Here is a 16,154-nt window from a genome sequence, read left to right as displayed (position 1 = left end):
GTATCTTGTTTTAAGATGGCCAAAAGGAGACTGGTCTTCCAAACTCATCCTCGAGTTACTTATATTTCAGATAAATCCTTATTAAAGATAGCAAAAAATGTCCATGGCATAATAACATTTTATTAAAACAATTAAATAATAAAATAGGTATTTTCACTCAGAAATGCCTCTTGTAATAGGTGCATTTAAATACACGAGGCGTTTGTGAGCATCAAGACACCGGCATTAATGGAGGGTGAGCACCAGTGAGAGAATACGTCATCAACAAAATCTGTGAGTAACGGAGTGACTCTTTTTCCTATACTATTTGCTATTGATTTCAGGCAGTGTCGATTCAACAATGGGGCCTATAGAGATTTTTAAATGGGGTTAGTTGATGTGTAATAGGAAGTGCACAAGCATGCAGTCCAATGAAAGTCAATAAATGAAAAAGCTTACCTTTTCTTGTTTTTTATCATTGTACAGGAAAAGCTTTGTTCCTCGCAGTTCAGTCCAATACTTACAATCCTACAAGCGAAAAAATATATATGTTATATATGGGCATTTTAAAATAACCTGCTGTGGGGACTTGAATGCATTATTTTAATTTGTACTGTTATTGGTGTATGTTCTTTTAAGCACACTTAAAATTCTGTCATATATATATATATATATATTTTTTTTTTTATATATATATATATATATATATATATATATATATATATATATATATATATATATGATCTTCCTAGAAAGAAAAACACACACAGAGAGACCCACACACTTCCCCCTCTAAGAATGATACCTGGGGTGGGGCACAGGACTGCTCCGGGCCAGTACTGAGTACTGAACAGTGCCATCACATAAAGAGCCCTGTACAAAAATATATGGGGATAAACAGGCACTCTCAAGAACTCAATATAGAAAAAAAGGTTTTATCTCATAGATCAAATTTTCAGTCTTATTAAAAGACCTTTCCGGAGAGTGCCTGTTTATTCCCAGATATTTTTATGTATATTATATAATATTTCTATAATATATTTCACAACAAAGAAGGAACAGCTGTTCCAAAATCAGTGCTCAGAGTGTACAATTCAGATCCACCAATTAAACTTTGTAAGTGGACCATATAATGTTTATTAAACAAATGAAAGTAGTGTGTCTGGACGCATTAATTGTATCCTATGTGAAGAATAATCATATTTGATAAATTAGTCATATTTGTACTCCAAAATGTAAAAAGATTGAACAGGGCCGCCAACAGCGGGGGACAGAGGGTACTGGCGTCCCGGGCCCCGTGAGTCAGGGGGCCCGCAGCCGTGCCCCTCGATAAATCCTGTCGCCGGGTCACCACGGGGTGACAGGATTTATCGCGCTCGCGATGCACCAGGCAGCGCGCGCTTCTCTGCAAAGGGAAGAGAAAAATAACCTCCCCCCTCTCCTGATTGGCTGGCGTGTGTTGGATTTTTATTTGGCCCGCAGCAAGCTCTATCTGAGCTTGCACAGTGAGGCCCGCCTCTTCCTGCATGGAGCAAGTCAGGTGAGTACTGCTCCATGCCACTCTCGCTTCCCCCTTGTCCTCCTGCTCCGATTTCCCCCCCCATGCTCCGATTTCCCCCCCCCCTGCTCCGATCACCCCCGTTCCGATTTCTACTCCCCCGTTCCAATTTCCCCGTGTGTATGTGAGTGGCTGAGTGTGTGTGTCTGTGTGTGTGTGTGTGTGTGTGTAAGAGTGTGTGTCTGAGTGTGTGTGTGCGTCAGAGTGTCTGAGAGAGTCTGAGAGAGAGTGTGTGTGTGAGAGAGTGTGTGTGTGAGAGAGAATGTGTGTGAGAGAGTGTGTGAGAGAGAGAGTGTGAGAGAGAGAGTGTGAGAGAGAGAGTGTGAGAGAGAGAGTGTGAGAGAGAGAGTGTGAGAGAGAGAGTGTGAGAGAGTGAGAGAAAGAGAGACACACAGAGAGAAAGAGAGAGAGAGACACAGAGAGTGAGAGTGTGTGAGAGAGAGTGTGTGTGAGAGAGAGTCTGTCTGAGAGAGAGAGTCTGTCTGAGAAAGAGAGTCTGTCTGAGAGAGATTGAGTGCCTGAGAGAGAGAGTGCCTGAGAGAGAGAGAGTCTGAGAGAGAGAGAGGGAGAGTGTGTGTGTCTGTGAATGAATACAGACACCAACCCACAGTCAGTCATAGTCACCCACCTACTCGTCAGTCAATCACCCAAGTGTCACCCAGTCACCCACCCGTGTCAGTCAGTCACCCACCTATGTGTCAGTCAACGAGTCAGTCACCCACTCTCTCTCTGTCTCTTTCATCCACACTCTCTCTGTTTTATCTTAACTGCCCTATACCTACACCGAAATAACCTATACTGCTTTTTTCCAGATCTGACTCTCAAGCTTCACACAGGAGATATCAGAATCCCCCCTAACACAGAAGACAGGTAGGGAACACCCCAGTTCCATACTGAATCCCACCCAGGTCTTTTATCACATAGGATGTAGCATTTGGTACAGTATCTTTGTCTTTTGTTGAAAGTATTAAAACAAACACATTGCATTGTATTGTTTTTTATTAACAAGAAAAAAGTTAAGTAAAAGTTGTGCGTTAACATTTTTTTTTGCCGCGGTAGGTGCGCTATGGGGTGGGGGGGGGGGGGGGAGGGGGTGCTCTATGGGGGGAGGGGGCCTGCTCCTTTCATTTGTCCTGGGCCCCATGATTTCTGTTGGCGACCCTGAGAGTGACTTTGTAAGATACCCGGAGGGGATGTCTGTGATGCCCCGACTGTGGTAACCCCAGACCCCATCACCGCTTTGAGGGTAGAAACTCCTGGAGCTAGACTAAATGCATTTGAGTAGAGGATCCTTGAATAAGAAATAATGTATCATAAAGGTATTGTACTCATGACTTTCTGATCCGTGTGTCCAGTGTTTGCGTGCTCCCAGCCTGCGACCGAGGTAGAATACCGGAAGTACTCCCGTGGTGGAAGAATTAGGCGGTGCACTGGCTCAAAGAAACGATGGAGGCTGGATCGCCAAAAGTAAAAATATTTATTGAAATATCAGCAACATGCTAGAACAAAGAGCAGTAGAGGAACCTCTAACGTGTTTCACGCTTTGTCAAACAGCTCTCTGGCAATCCAGCCTCCATCGTTTCTTTGAGGCAGTGCACCGCCTAATTCTTCCCCCACGGGAGTACTTACAGTATTTCACAACAATAATGTTGTGAAATATACTTTTAACAAATCTGAATTTAAAAGCTACATTACTATTAGGTTTTGTCTTTTGTTTTTCAAAGATTCAACTTATGTATAATAATATATGTGTGTACAGAATGTATGTCTTTATTTATATAGCGCAATTAATGTACATAGCACTTCACAACAGTGACAATAATATAAATAACAAATAATACAAATAACACATAATGGGAACAAGTACTTCACACATAAAAGTAACATTTAGTAAAAGGAGTCCCTGCTCTGAAAAACAATCTAATTGGTAGGTAGGAAGAACATACAGAGATAGTAGGAGGGTGTTCTGGTAAGTGCGTCTGCAAGGGACCAAGGTTTATGTATGAGGTGTAAAGTATCAGCCACAGAGCTACTCATATGCTTTATTAAGCAGGTGTGTTTTAAGGTGGGTCTTAACGGATGATAGAGGGTGCCAGTCGGATATTGGGGGAAAGGGTATTCCAGAGGTGTGGGGCAGTCAGTGAGAAAGGTTTAAGGCTGGAGAGGGCTTTAGATACAAAAGGGGTAGAGAGAAGACATCCTTGGGCAGAACGCAACAGTTGCGTGTATAGCGAGAAATTAGTGTTGAGATGTAAGGAGGAGCAGAAGAGTGTAAACCTTTAAAAGTGAATAGAATTAAATGTGTGATACAGGATTTGATAGGAAGCCAGGAGATGGATTTCAGCAGGGGAGACGCTGAGACAGATTTATATAGGTATTTCCCTGTGTATTTTTGTCACATTGGATGTTGCTCTGGACTTCTTTGTTTCTTGTTTTATACAATTAACCATGACCGGTAGCACTCTTTTTGACGTTTATGTACATATATATATTTTGTGGTAATTTGGGAGGGGGGGGGGGGGGTTCTGAGAGCTTGCTGGGTATCTGTGTGTTTGTTAACTTTGTCCAGCTGGTCTCAGCTGTTTTGGAGGTTAGTGGCTCCTCCCACCCAGGGTTTAAAGCTCGCCGCTCCTCACTGTCCAAGTAAGCATTTTCTTTTCATGCAGCTGGTTGCGACAGGTTCAATGCCAGGAACATCCTTCCTCTAATTATAGAAGTAAATAAGGATTTGAATCAGTTAGTGTTAGGACCTGCGATATTACAGTCATGCCTTGAAAGTGGCTCGCAGGCTTATACGCTTTGGCCAAAGGGTTAACTAAATTACCCTTTTTCAAGAGATATATAGGTATTTCACTGTGTATTTGTTACGCTGTGCTCACCACGGACAAGGAGGGACCCCGAAACTGAGGTGAGATGGGTAACAAACTGCACCCACAGCTACGGGGACACGCCTGGAAAGTGGAAAATAGGCGTCTGGAACCGCCTGGGAGTATAAGATAAAGTAAGATACTCGCCAGACGAGAAGGGAGGTTCCAGAAGATAGGTGGTACCGAGAGCCTGGGGTCCAGAGCCGGGAGGTAGGTCGGAATCCGCAAACCGAGGTAAAGGGGTTGGGGAGTCCAGGAGGTCAGGATACAAACCAAGGGTAGAAGTCCAGAGCGGATCCACAGCCAGGCCGGTTCAGTACACAAGGGATCACTAAGGAGACAAAGAGACAGGAACTGAGGCAGGCACGACCGTGGTTAACACAGGTCATACAAAGCTATGCTCAGCCAAAGAATGAATGGCTGAGCAAGGTATAAGTAGGAGGAAGGACCAATAGGGAGAGGGGGAGTAACGAGGGAGCGGCCCCAGGGAAGATAGGGATTGATAGGAAGAAACTTACCACAGCTGTGCTAGAAGTGCAGCTTGTGAGCGGTGCATGCGCATCAGGCGCATGCGCTGGCGTGAGAGGCGCGCACGGCCTCAGCTGGGGGCGGGAACTCCTCCTGTGGGAGGACGTAAAGGTCCTCGGCCGTGCGCGCGCATGCGCGTGTTCACTAGCCGCCGCGGGAAGCGGAGGAGAAGGAAGATCCCGCCCGCGGCGGCAGCGAGGAGGCAGAGCTGGAGCGGAGGCAGGTAAAGTCGCGGGAGGAACCCCCTTAGAGAGAGGTATTCCCCCGGACCTTACAGTATTATTGTCACATATCCTTCTATATTATACCTGATTACCAATACTACTTTTGGAATAGCCTTTATTTGTATCTTGAAACTATGGTCTCTCATAAAATAATAAAATAAATCACTTTAAGTAACAAACGTTTATGATGCAGTAAAAAAAAAAAAAAATACTGTGTTCTTGAAAGACATTTGAAGGCCCTAATAATAGGAATATTCCTGTAGTATTTTATATTCTAGACTCCATACTGCAATATAAATTTGTACTGGACTAATGGCGTAATATGTTTATTCCGCTAATAAAAAAATAATAATCACAAACATCATTATCATAATTATTATACGTAAACATGTTGTAGGTACTTTCAAAATAGTGATACAGTAGATAGCAAACATTGTGATACTTCTAAAAGTACCATTCAACATCAACAGAGTAATCCCTACTGAGAGGACTTTTATGTTGATTGTAAATGTGGGTAAATTGCCAACATTGGCATGTCAACAAAATCAACAAGTTAGAACAACCCTTTACCATCATTGGTTTATTCCATGTTGGAGAATGTGCTTATCTGGTAGACACCTTGCGTAATTACACAGTGCAACATTTTCATTTGTCACCAAAGCATGTAATGCTGCAACGTGAGGCTCTGCAACATGTTACAGTGAAGAATATATTAATCATAAACCAGGCATTTGTGGAATTGTTAGGATTTTTTATGGCGGTGTGTAGAGCACATAACTGTGAATAACCTATTCGCGTGCCAAATAATTTGCAACCAGATGCTTCCTTGTATGTTTTTTTCCCCGCTATGTGTGAAGAATTTGTAGTAGAACTTAGATATACCCGATGTTTGTTTTAGTACTTTGGATTATTTGCGTTTAATAAACCTTTTACTGCAACAAACATGACTATTATATATGAATAGTGTTAAAGAACAGGACTGAAGACAGTTATGTTTCCTGGTAGTTGTTCCATAAAAAAAAAGTACCCCAAAAAATACAAAAATACATGTACAAAAATATTGCAAAATCTATATACGTATATACAGTGGTTGACAAATCACCAAAAAATCTACTCGCCACACAAAAAAATCTACTCGCCACCTAGTACCAAACGTGTGCTGCTTGGGCCAATATTTACTCGCCCGGGGGTTAAATCCACTCGCCCGGGGCGAGCAAATGTATAGGTTTGTCGAACACTGCGTATATATATACAAATCTCTACTTGCACGTTTCTCCTCTCTGCTCCCCTTATTTTAACAGTGTATGTCTTTGAACCTTGCAATATTTTTGTACTTTTTTTAATTGAATACTGTCTAATTAAATTGATATGAAGAGTGAATCATTTGGGGTACTTTTTTTTGTCTTTTTTCACGTCTCTTTTGTACTTACAGTATGACCCCTTGCACTGTCCCTGATATAAAATTGATCTGAATTGAGGTACTCTTTACAAACTAATGCGCCTTCAGCACAATCAAATTGTGGTGCTTTCTTTTAGTTCTTATATAACTCTTGATAATTCTCATAACTTTCTATACAGTCAAACATTTTGAGATGTGTCTACCCTGTCAATGCCACAATTACTAGTGAGACAAAGCGCTACATTTTTGGCACTAGGATTATGTGACTGCTGTTACAGTGATTAAATTAACATGACATACGCACCTGTACACTGAAATAACATAATGGAAATACAGTAGTCTTCTTCTGTTCAGATCACTGGATCGGATCCCCATTAACCCTTAGCATGCCAGATCCTGTCTCTCGGAGTGGCCAGAAAGCAAATTAAGGTTTAAATCGGAACAGAGTTTCTCTACAATATCTATCTGCAAGAACTATGAATGTCTAGTCCGATAATTACAACAACCTACAAGCTTTCCTTCAAGTAAAGCTATTAATCCTCTATGCCAGGGGTGCGCAAACTGGGGGGCACCTACCATTATATCCTGCCAAGAATATTTGGGGGAGGAGGGGAGGCTTTTGAATCTTTTTGTAGCCATAGAGCAGGCCTGCCCAACTCGTAAAGTGAGAAGGGCCGAACTGCTCCAAGGAAAAAAAAATTGGGCCGCACGGGTTAAATCATCATCATCATCATCATCATCATCATCATCATCATCATCATCATCATCATCATCATCATCATCATTATCATCATCATCATCTCTCCTCCAGCACCTCTCATCATCATCCTCATATATCCCCCAGAACCCCTCACTATCAACCGTTACGATACTCCCCATCTATCTCTCATACCCCCATCTCTCCCCCTCACCCACACAATACCCCCCTCCACATCAAACACACAATACCCCCCTCCACATCCCCAGCCCATTCCATGTCAGCAGCCCCCCCAAGTCAGTATCCCCCCCATGTCTCTCTTCCCTCAATATGACACTCTCTCCCCCTCCTCTCAATGACTCTCTCCCCCTCCCCTCAATATGACACACTCTCCCCCTCAATATGACACACTCTCCCCCTCCCCTCAATATGACACTCTCTCCCCCTCCCCTAAATATGACACTCTGTCTCCCTCCCCTCAATATGACACTCTCTCTCTCCCCTCAATATGACACTCTCCCCCTCCCCTCAATATGACACTCTCTCCCCCTCCTCTCAATATGACACTCTTTCCCCCTCCCCTCAATATGACACTCTTCCCCCCTCCCCTCAATATGATACTCTCTCCCAATTCCCTCAATATGACACACTCTCCCCCTCCCCTCAATATGACACACTCTCCCCCTCCCCTCAATATGACACACTCCCCCCCTCCCCTCAATATGACACTCTCCCCCTCCCTTCAATATGACACTCTCCCCCTCCCCTCAATATGACACACTCTCCCCCTCCCCTCAATATGACACACTCTCCCCCTCCCCTCAATATGACACTCTTTCCCCCTCCCCTCAATATGACACTCTCTCCCCCCCTGCAACTCACATCACACTGTCCCCCTGCAACTCACATCACTCTCTCCCCCCTGCACCTCACATGTCAGCAGCCCTCCATACATGTCAGCAGCCCACCCCCCCTCACATGTCAGCAGCCCACCCCCCTCACATGTCAGCAGCCCACCCCCCCTCACATGTCAGCAGCCTCACCCCCTCTCACATGTCAGCAGCCTCACCCCCCCTCACATGTCAGCAGCCCACCCCCCTCACATGTCAGCAGCCCACCCCCCCCTCACATGTCAGCAGCCCACCCCCCCCCCTCACATGTCAGCAGCCCACCCCCCCTCACATGTCAGCAGCCCACCCCCCCTCACATGTCAGCAGCCCACCCCCCTCACATGTCAGCAGCCCACCCCCCCCTCACATCAGCAGCCCACCCCCCCCTCACATGTCAGCAGCCCACCCCCCCCCTCACATGTCAGCAGCCCACCCCCCCTCACATGTCAGCAGCCCACCCCCTCACATGTCAGCAGCCCACCCCCCCTCACATGTCAGCAGCCCACCCCCCCCTCACATGTCAGCAGCCCACCCCCCCTCACATGTCAGCAGCCCACCCCCCTCACATGTCAGCAGCCCACCCCCCCTCACATGTCAACAGCCCACCCCCCCCCCTCACATGTCAGCAGCCCACCCCCCCCTCACATGTCAGCAGCTCACCCCCCCCTCTCATGTCAGCAGCCCACACCCCCCTCACGTCAGCAGCCCAGCCCCCCACCAGCCCGTGTTTCACACCCACTCACCCCCCCACCAGCCCGTTTTTCACACCCACTCACCCCCCACCAGCCCGTTTTTCACACCCACTCACCCCCCCACCAGCCCGTTTTTCACACCCACTCACCCCCCCACCAGCCCGGATGAATCGCCGCCATTTTTTTAAACTTTTTTTTTTTTACTTTTTTTATTATTATTATTTATTTAATTAAGTGGCGCCCGGCCGGAGTCATTGCGGGCCGCACAGAGAGGCCAGGCGGGCCACATGCGGCCCGCGGGCCGTATGTTGTGCAGCCCTGCCATAGAGTCTAGCCAATCTTCTGGAGAAGACATGCCACATGGGCTTTACTCTGCAAGCAAACGCTAGGTGCCCCAACAAAAACTGCAACAACTTTAACGTAACCTTCTTTGACACTCTTACCCTATACACCAATTTAGTGAAAGGACTGGGGCGCTGCCTGGATCAATAAAATTGGATAGTGATCCCTACAAATAGAGGATCTGACTCTATATAGAGTAGCAAAATAAATAAAGGAGAACCTGAGGAAGTCTAACGACGAAACGCGTAGTTCTGCGAGGTCATTTGAGTTCAGTCGGCCACCGTAGCTGAACGAAGCAGCTGTTCGTGACCTCACCAATCGGACACGGAAGGAAGGATCCTCTCCGGGCAGAGTTCAGAGGGAAGCTGCCGTGAGTCTTCTTGCTCACTCTCCATTCCACTGTTATTATGTAAGTGCCTTTACTTTTGGCACCATATCATTAGTGGTGTCGATACTGTGTGAATAAACATCATTGCTTTTACCTTGATATCCACATCCGTATGCTGTTGAATGAATGACACCGGATGACCCACTGAAAACCACAACAAACGTGGCTGGGGATCCTCTGAGTGCCCACCACTCACATATGGCCATGTGAGTGTAGATTTTGATATTTAATATTACACCCTATGCCCCTCCGTGCACCGATTCTGGTGTTCTCTTTACTTTTTGGGATTAAATCTGCACACGCGTGGCAACTGAGTGGGCGACACTGGATGACCCACCGAAAACCACAGTGAACACCGATGGGAATCCTCTGAGTGCCTCCCACTCACATATGGTCATGTGAGTGTAGACTTAGTGCTCTTTATCTTTATATTTGGTTATCTATCCCCAACATCCTATGTGCACCAATTTTGGTCCTTTATCTATTCCCTGGGAATACAACTGCCTCGGTTGATGAAGAAAGAAAAAGAAAACATTGCAGAGAAGATACATCTGTTTATAGGCTGTCGCTCACACATGGCCATGTGAGTATTGTCAATATTACATTATTTATACCCACTCATCACCTCCTAGTCCCTCCCCCTCCCCTGTCCCCACCCTCCCTGTTCCCTTATCCTCTACTGAGTCTATTTAGACAATCATTGATTTTACATTTCTGTTCTTGTCTTTGCGCTCACCGCACCGTGCACAACATTCCTATACACCAGTTCCAACAGCTTTTCAGTGGGCTGCCGCACTCGGGCGGCGTCTGACGTCACAGACCAGTTCCTCCAATCGTCCAGCAGTGGGAGAAGGATCATCTGGCTCCGTTGTAGTCAGCAGCAGCGCAGGCCGTGTGGGCGGGAAGACGCGAAGGAAACACAGCTGATGTCACGGCAGAGAGTCCGCAAAGAATCTCACTGCTTCACAGGTCAGAGCGCACAGGTAACCCTACGCGTTTCATCCGGTAGTTCGGCCTTCTTCAGAGGTGTAGGGATACAGCGCGATGGCTCTACATTAAATAGGAACACTTAAGGGTAACTCTAAAAAAGAGGGAGGGATAGTTAGTAATGATAGCATACATGATATATTTATATAATAAAAATGCATTATAAATTTACACAATAAAAATCATGAAAAATATCATAAAAATCCTAAATTACAAAGACGAAGAATCTAAATGGAGACAAGAAAAAAAGATCAGTGCATATGAACAATTACATTAAAAACCATATATTATAAAAAACAGAACCTTCATTAAAAAGGAGATATGGAGAATATATTAATGTGTAACTTAAAAAATTGCATTCTAAAAATATCAGTATAAAAAGGAGGCTAAATCTATATCAATATTGAGGCCTTTTTAGAGTTACCCTTAAGTGTTCCTATTGTTTTATCAATGTTTATGATTTGTGGCATATTGTAGAGATATACTGAGCCTATCATACTCAGTTTGTGCCGTGACGTCAATATCCCCCTCCCATTTTGGGGACTATTTAATGTAGAGCCATCGCGCTGTATCCCTACACCCCTGAAGAAGTCCGAACTACCGGATGAAACGCATAGGGTTACCTGTGCGCTCTGACCTGTGAAGCAGTGAGATTCTTTGCGGACTCTCTGCCGTGACATCAGCTGTGTTTCCTTTGCGTCTTCCCGCCCACACGGCCTGCGCTGCTGCTGACTACAATGGAGCCAGATGATCCTTCTCCCACTGCTGGACGATTGGAGGAACCGGTCCGTGACGTCAGACGCCGCCTGAGTGCGGAAGTAGAGGACATGTTGTAGCTGACTAGAGCCTTACCAAGCTGCGTCTGAACCCAAAGTGGTTAAACTGCCCTTAATTGTTCTGGAGCATGTGAGTGTATTGGAGCTCCTGGAGAGGAAGTTTTGCGCTTTGTGTCCTTCCCCAGATCCACACAAAACTGCCTGTTAAAAAGACAACCTAAGAAGTGATAACATTCCGGATGTACCGGCAACAGGCGAAAAGCAAACTCTATGTCCCTGTTGGTTAATAGGGCCCTTTGGCCTGCCTACTAATTCCAATGCCCTGTCAAAAGAGGTACAGTATGTGAAACCTTACACTGTTCCTTGTTGATCCCATCATTAACTGAATCCCTTTTAGAGTAAGACAAATGATGTATTAAAAAGAAAAAAGACAGCGCACAACACTCATAGCGTAAAATATAAATTATATTTAAAACATAACCAAAGGGTGGTAATAAATGCATGTACAGCAATTCTAATATTTAAAAACAGGGCATGTTTGGGGCACATGTTACCACTGCAGAAAACAGGTCACAGATCAGCACGGCGCCATTGACATCACTCGAATCCCATCCAGGTAAGTGAAGATCTCTAGGTGTCCTGGTGCTCTCACCTCCGATCTTGCTTCTGTGGTTCTTAACCTCTGCAGCTGCAGTAGTGGTCTCCCCAGCAGAAAACTCCAATGCCAGGTGATGAATACTGTAAAAAATAGTCCCTCACTATGGCTCTAGGGCTTCAAGACCCACAATGTGAGCAATCTCTAAGGGGCACTAAACGCGGGGTCGCTGACATCACTCGATCAGCGTCGAGATCTTCCTACAAGTTATTCTTTAGTCAAAGGGGCATACCGCGGGCTCCGTTACGAGAATTAGCACAGTGAAGGGACAAAACAAATGTTGCCTAATAACAATCGGTACTCCTACGCGTTTTGTAAAACTCATCTACTTCATCAGGGTGGTATTAACCTAAACTAAACTTCTCAGATTCCTATTTGGTGGTAAAACTCTTAAAACCGACAATGGCAGTTCCAAAAATGGCCATGCCATTTTACCCAACAAAACCTCTTTAAACAGCTTTTTCTAATCCATAACCTCATTCTGGTGCACAGATTTAAAATTTCCCTCAAAATGAACTTGCTGCTTTTCTACAAACTGGATTCAAAATTCAATTCTAAATCCCTTTCTAATAATTTCTGCCCCCCACTTCCTGGGATACTGGTCTATCCCTCACTGGCATCTTCACCTTTTCCCTGAACCGCCTTAGGTTCGGGCCTACTAACACCTGCCTTTTCCTTCCCGACACCATGCTCCAGATCCTCGTACCAGCGTCCACCATTAATGGACCACACACGGGACCTCCTGTACCTTAGAAGAGATCAACACCCTAAGCCAAGCAACACCATCACTGTGCCTGACTCATAACCCTACTTTGCAATGCCTCCAGGTCCCCAGGGATACCAGAACACTCTCCACCCTGCACAACACCCAAGGTGTATACAGGCACTTGTGGATGTAATGGTGTTGTGAGAGTGCTTCTCTATAGGTGCTACATAATCAAGGGCAGGTGAAAAAGATAGGGCCTTGCCAGTGGAGGATAACATGAAACGTACTCACTCAGCCAAAGTCAGGAAGTAAAAGAAAGTGTGTACTGCTTGTGACACAGGGATAGGGGTCAGGCTAAACCACCTATGAAAACCGACAGGGGAGAATGGGACAGTCCATGAGCTTGGAGGACTGGAGATGTTGCCAGGGCAACCAGAGTACTGGCAGACTGAAGAGAGAAAGGCAACATAATGTATCCATTCCATCTACACTAGGAGTAATAATTGCAGGGAAAATACTACAACATAAAGGGCCAGCAGGCACAGCTGCAAAGGGGGAGAAATGAAACAGAACTATGATTCTAGTTCCAGGACGGGTATACTGTAGGTTGCTCTGTCCCCTTTTGGCTTTGCATTCTCTTGCAAATGTGGGGTTGTTGTCTTTTTGTCTCTTGCAAGACATTTTTCGGTTGTTTCTCTTCTTTTCTCCAGTTATTTATTTTTGAGAGCTACACTCTACCTTCTTTTTTTTTTTTACATTTTCCATAGATGTGCAAGAAATATGTGAACCAGAAGACACTGACATGAGTGTTATAAAATGACTATCAAAATCACAAAAAAAATGAGCTAATTTGGAAATACGGGAATTACAACACGTTCCAAGTGATGTTCGGGTGGCATTGTGCCTGAATTGGGTGAAATATATTTTAGAAGTTTGCTTTGTGTACTTACAAAGTAATAAAACTTTTTTTTCCAATAATTGTAAGTTGCAGTGCAACTTGGTACTTCATAACTTGTATGTATGCATGTGTATAACTAAAATACATATATCATGTTTTTTCACAAGATTTGCACATTTTGTTGGGACGTACTCCTGGTCGTATTTATCTGGTAAGCTTTTCATTTTAAATAATAGTTTTAAAAAATTGTGAAATAACTTAGTAACTTAGTCCCAAAAAGTGCAACGTTAGAATGACTGCAGCAATCTTGGTGCAGTTAGGAATGAGCTCTTGATAAGTCCTTATACAGTATAAATGATGATGTGTTTGCTCTCATTGTGGACCTAAATTTAAATCTTAATAAACATGCAATTAGTTGTAAAACAAATATAAGGAAAGTGGAAGAAGTGGTCTAAACTTGGTTTATTTCCCATTGTCAAGTAACAGGGATAGGGGATGGGGAATCCTCGCTCAGCTGGTTGTGAATAGATAGTGTAGTGATATAATAGCAGGGGGGTAGGTTAGGTGCTTACTGGGACAGAGTTACATTATGTAACGGTGTTTCACCCACCCGGTGGGAGATTCTGCCATTACAGCGTGTGTGGTGCATGCTACTTATTGGTAAGCAGGAGGGTTGTGTCGTCCGCCGATAGATGTGGGGACACAGGACAGGTTTCTGGGGTACATACCACACATGGATTTCTACTGGTACAGCGACTCCATCTACCGCAGGCTTCAGATGCATGGAGGCTATCTCCTACCATAGAAAAAATTTCAGCCACACTGTATCCTCTAAATCAAATACACATACACACAAGCGCAGCCCGTTGCTTATAAATGGTAAGTGTACTGCAATAGCTATTGTGTATGCAGAGGGTTACAGCGAACCCAAACGTTAGAGGTGTGTGATACCACAGGCTCCAGATGTATGGAGGCGATCTCCTACCATAGAAACAATCCCTCTCCTTCTCCCAGTAAGATTACACAACATGCAGGAGGTATAATAACTGGAACAGTTTATTGGGTCAGCACTCACAGTCACAGCAGTGGCCAGCTCAACACAGTCTCTGGTTCGGCTACCCAGCTGTAGGATGTTCCCTGGACCTTCACAGCAGTCCTTGCTCTTCCCCGAACCTCTATTAGGAGCAGGGTTAAGGTACACATTCACTCTCCCCCAAGGGGAAGAGGAACAGAGAAGGCCACTGTTCAGGCACCTGTTGTGTGACCTGCCTCTCTCAAGTGGGGAGAGGCACTACTAAATTTGGGTGGCAATCCCCTTAAGTACAGCCAGGAGGAGGGCACAAGGTCTGACCCAGGATTGGGCAGACTCAGGCCTAGTTCCACCTCCTCCCCTGTCACTCAAGGGCAAATCCATGATTAGTACTGGCAGGCCTGCTCTTACCAGGGCTTACTGCCAGGGAGGGCAGACTGGTAGCCAAACAACAGTCCTGGCTACAATTATAACAAAGAAGAGAAAAGATCCCAGATATATTAGCACTCAAGTTCCCCAAATATAATATGCATGTATGTGAGTAGTGAGTAATTTAATACTTATAAATGTTATTAGTAGTAATATAAAATATAAACAGGATTCTGCATTTATGAATACCTTATACCACATCATAGGTTATTAGTGCGCTCTCAATTAATGCAGCATGCAATGACAACACTCTCTACTACTTATATTACTGAAAAGTGCCTAAGGTTATGATAGTGGCATACTAGAATCTACAACAGTAACTTATGCCAGAAACATTCAGGCAGACACTTATCTGATACAGGGGTATCCCTAGAACGGTACATTGTATTCGACCTAGCAATTATTTCTTTATATTCCTATATACCAGAATGGTAGAGATCAGATAAAAACAATCTGGATATGTGAAGCAAGTGCAGGAATTTACTATGATGACAAAAACATCACTCATCGACACGTCTAAAGCATTTTTACACGCACAGACTTTCAACCGTCCAAATTTGCTTCTTGCTACTTGCAACTTGCAACTGTAAAGGTTGCTTAAGATATTGTCATTGGCCTACCATATCTTGAGAAGATATGACAAGGAATTGCAGCGTGTTCCAGGTGGCATCTTTTTAAAATTATATTTACTACTTTGCACTAAAAACGTTGCGCTAAGAAGCGCCTGTATTATAATTTCCATAAAATTGGAGCTTTATAAAATACATATACACATTTCAGATACAATGTTACAAATCTAGGAGCATTTAGAAAAAATGCCTGTGGCTGGGCACGTGAATGGTGAATGACAGTAGTATGATTTGTGCATATATGAAACATTGAATAAGGTGTAGGAACCCTGCTTTTTTAACTAATAAATTGGTGCTGAGTGGACTTTGGATCCGCAGCGGATCGGCTGGCACCTTTGGTTCGCGAATTGCAGTGCAAAAAGGGCGATTCGCATTTTGCAGATTTTTTTTATTATTGTTACCAATACACTCCACGGACGGATTTCTACAATCCAATCCGCAGACTCAGCAATAATCAAATGGGATTGCTTAATCCGCGAA

The 16,154-nt window shown here is 44.5% G+C and overlaps 1 protein-coding gene across 9 annotated transcripts in view; it reads right to left on the bottom strand.

Annotated features, from left to right (window-relative positions):
* Window positions 1-16,154, bottom strand: part of STAP1 (signal transducing adaptor family member 1) — a 145,296-nt gene that overhangs the window by 52,449 nt on the left and 76,693 nt on the right. For 8 of the 9 annotated variants that reach the window (XM_075607586.1, XM_075607610.1, XM_075607568.1 and 5 more), the window contains one exon: window positions 439-507. In XM_075607586.1, coding sequence (XP_075463701.1) covers window positions 439-507 — 69 coding nt within the window. Of the gene's footprint in view, window positions 1-438; window positions 508-4,677; window positions 4,809-16,154 lie in introns of those variants that run through there. The other variant, XM_075607577.1, reaches the window with a different exon arrangement.

This window comes from Ascaphus truei, chromosome 1 (assembly GCF_040206685.1).
Source record: "Ascaphus truei isolate aAscTru1 chromosome 1, aAscTru1.hap1, whole genome shotgun sequence".
Lineage (NCBI taxonomy): Eukaryota > Metazoa > Chordata > Amphibia > Anura > Ascaphidae > Ascaphus > Ascaphus truei.
Note: the sequence above shows the minus strand (reverse complement) of the source record. Positions and strands in the feature narration are given on the sequence as shown.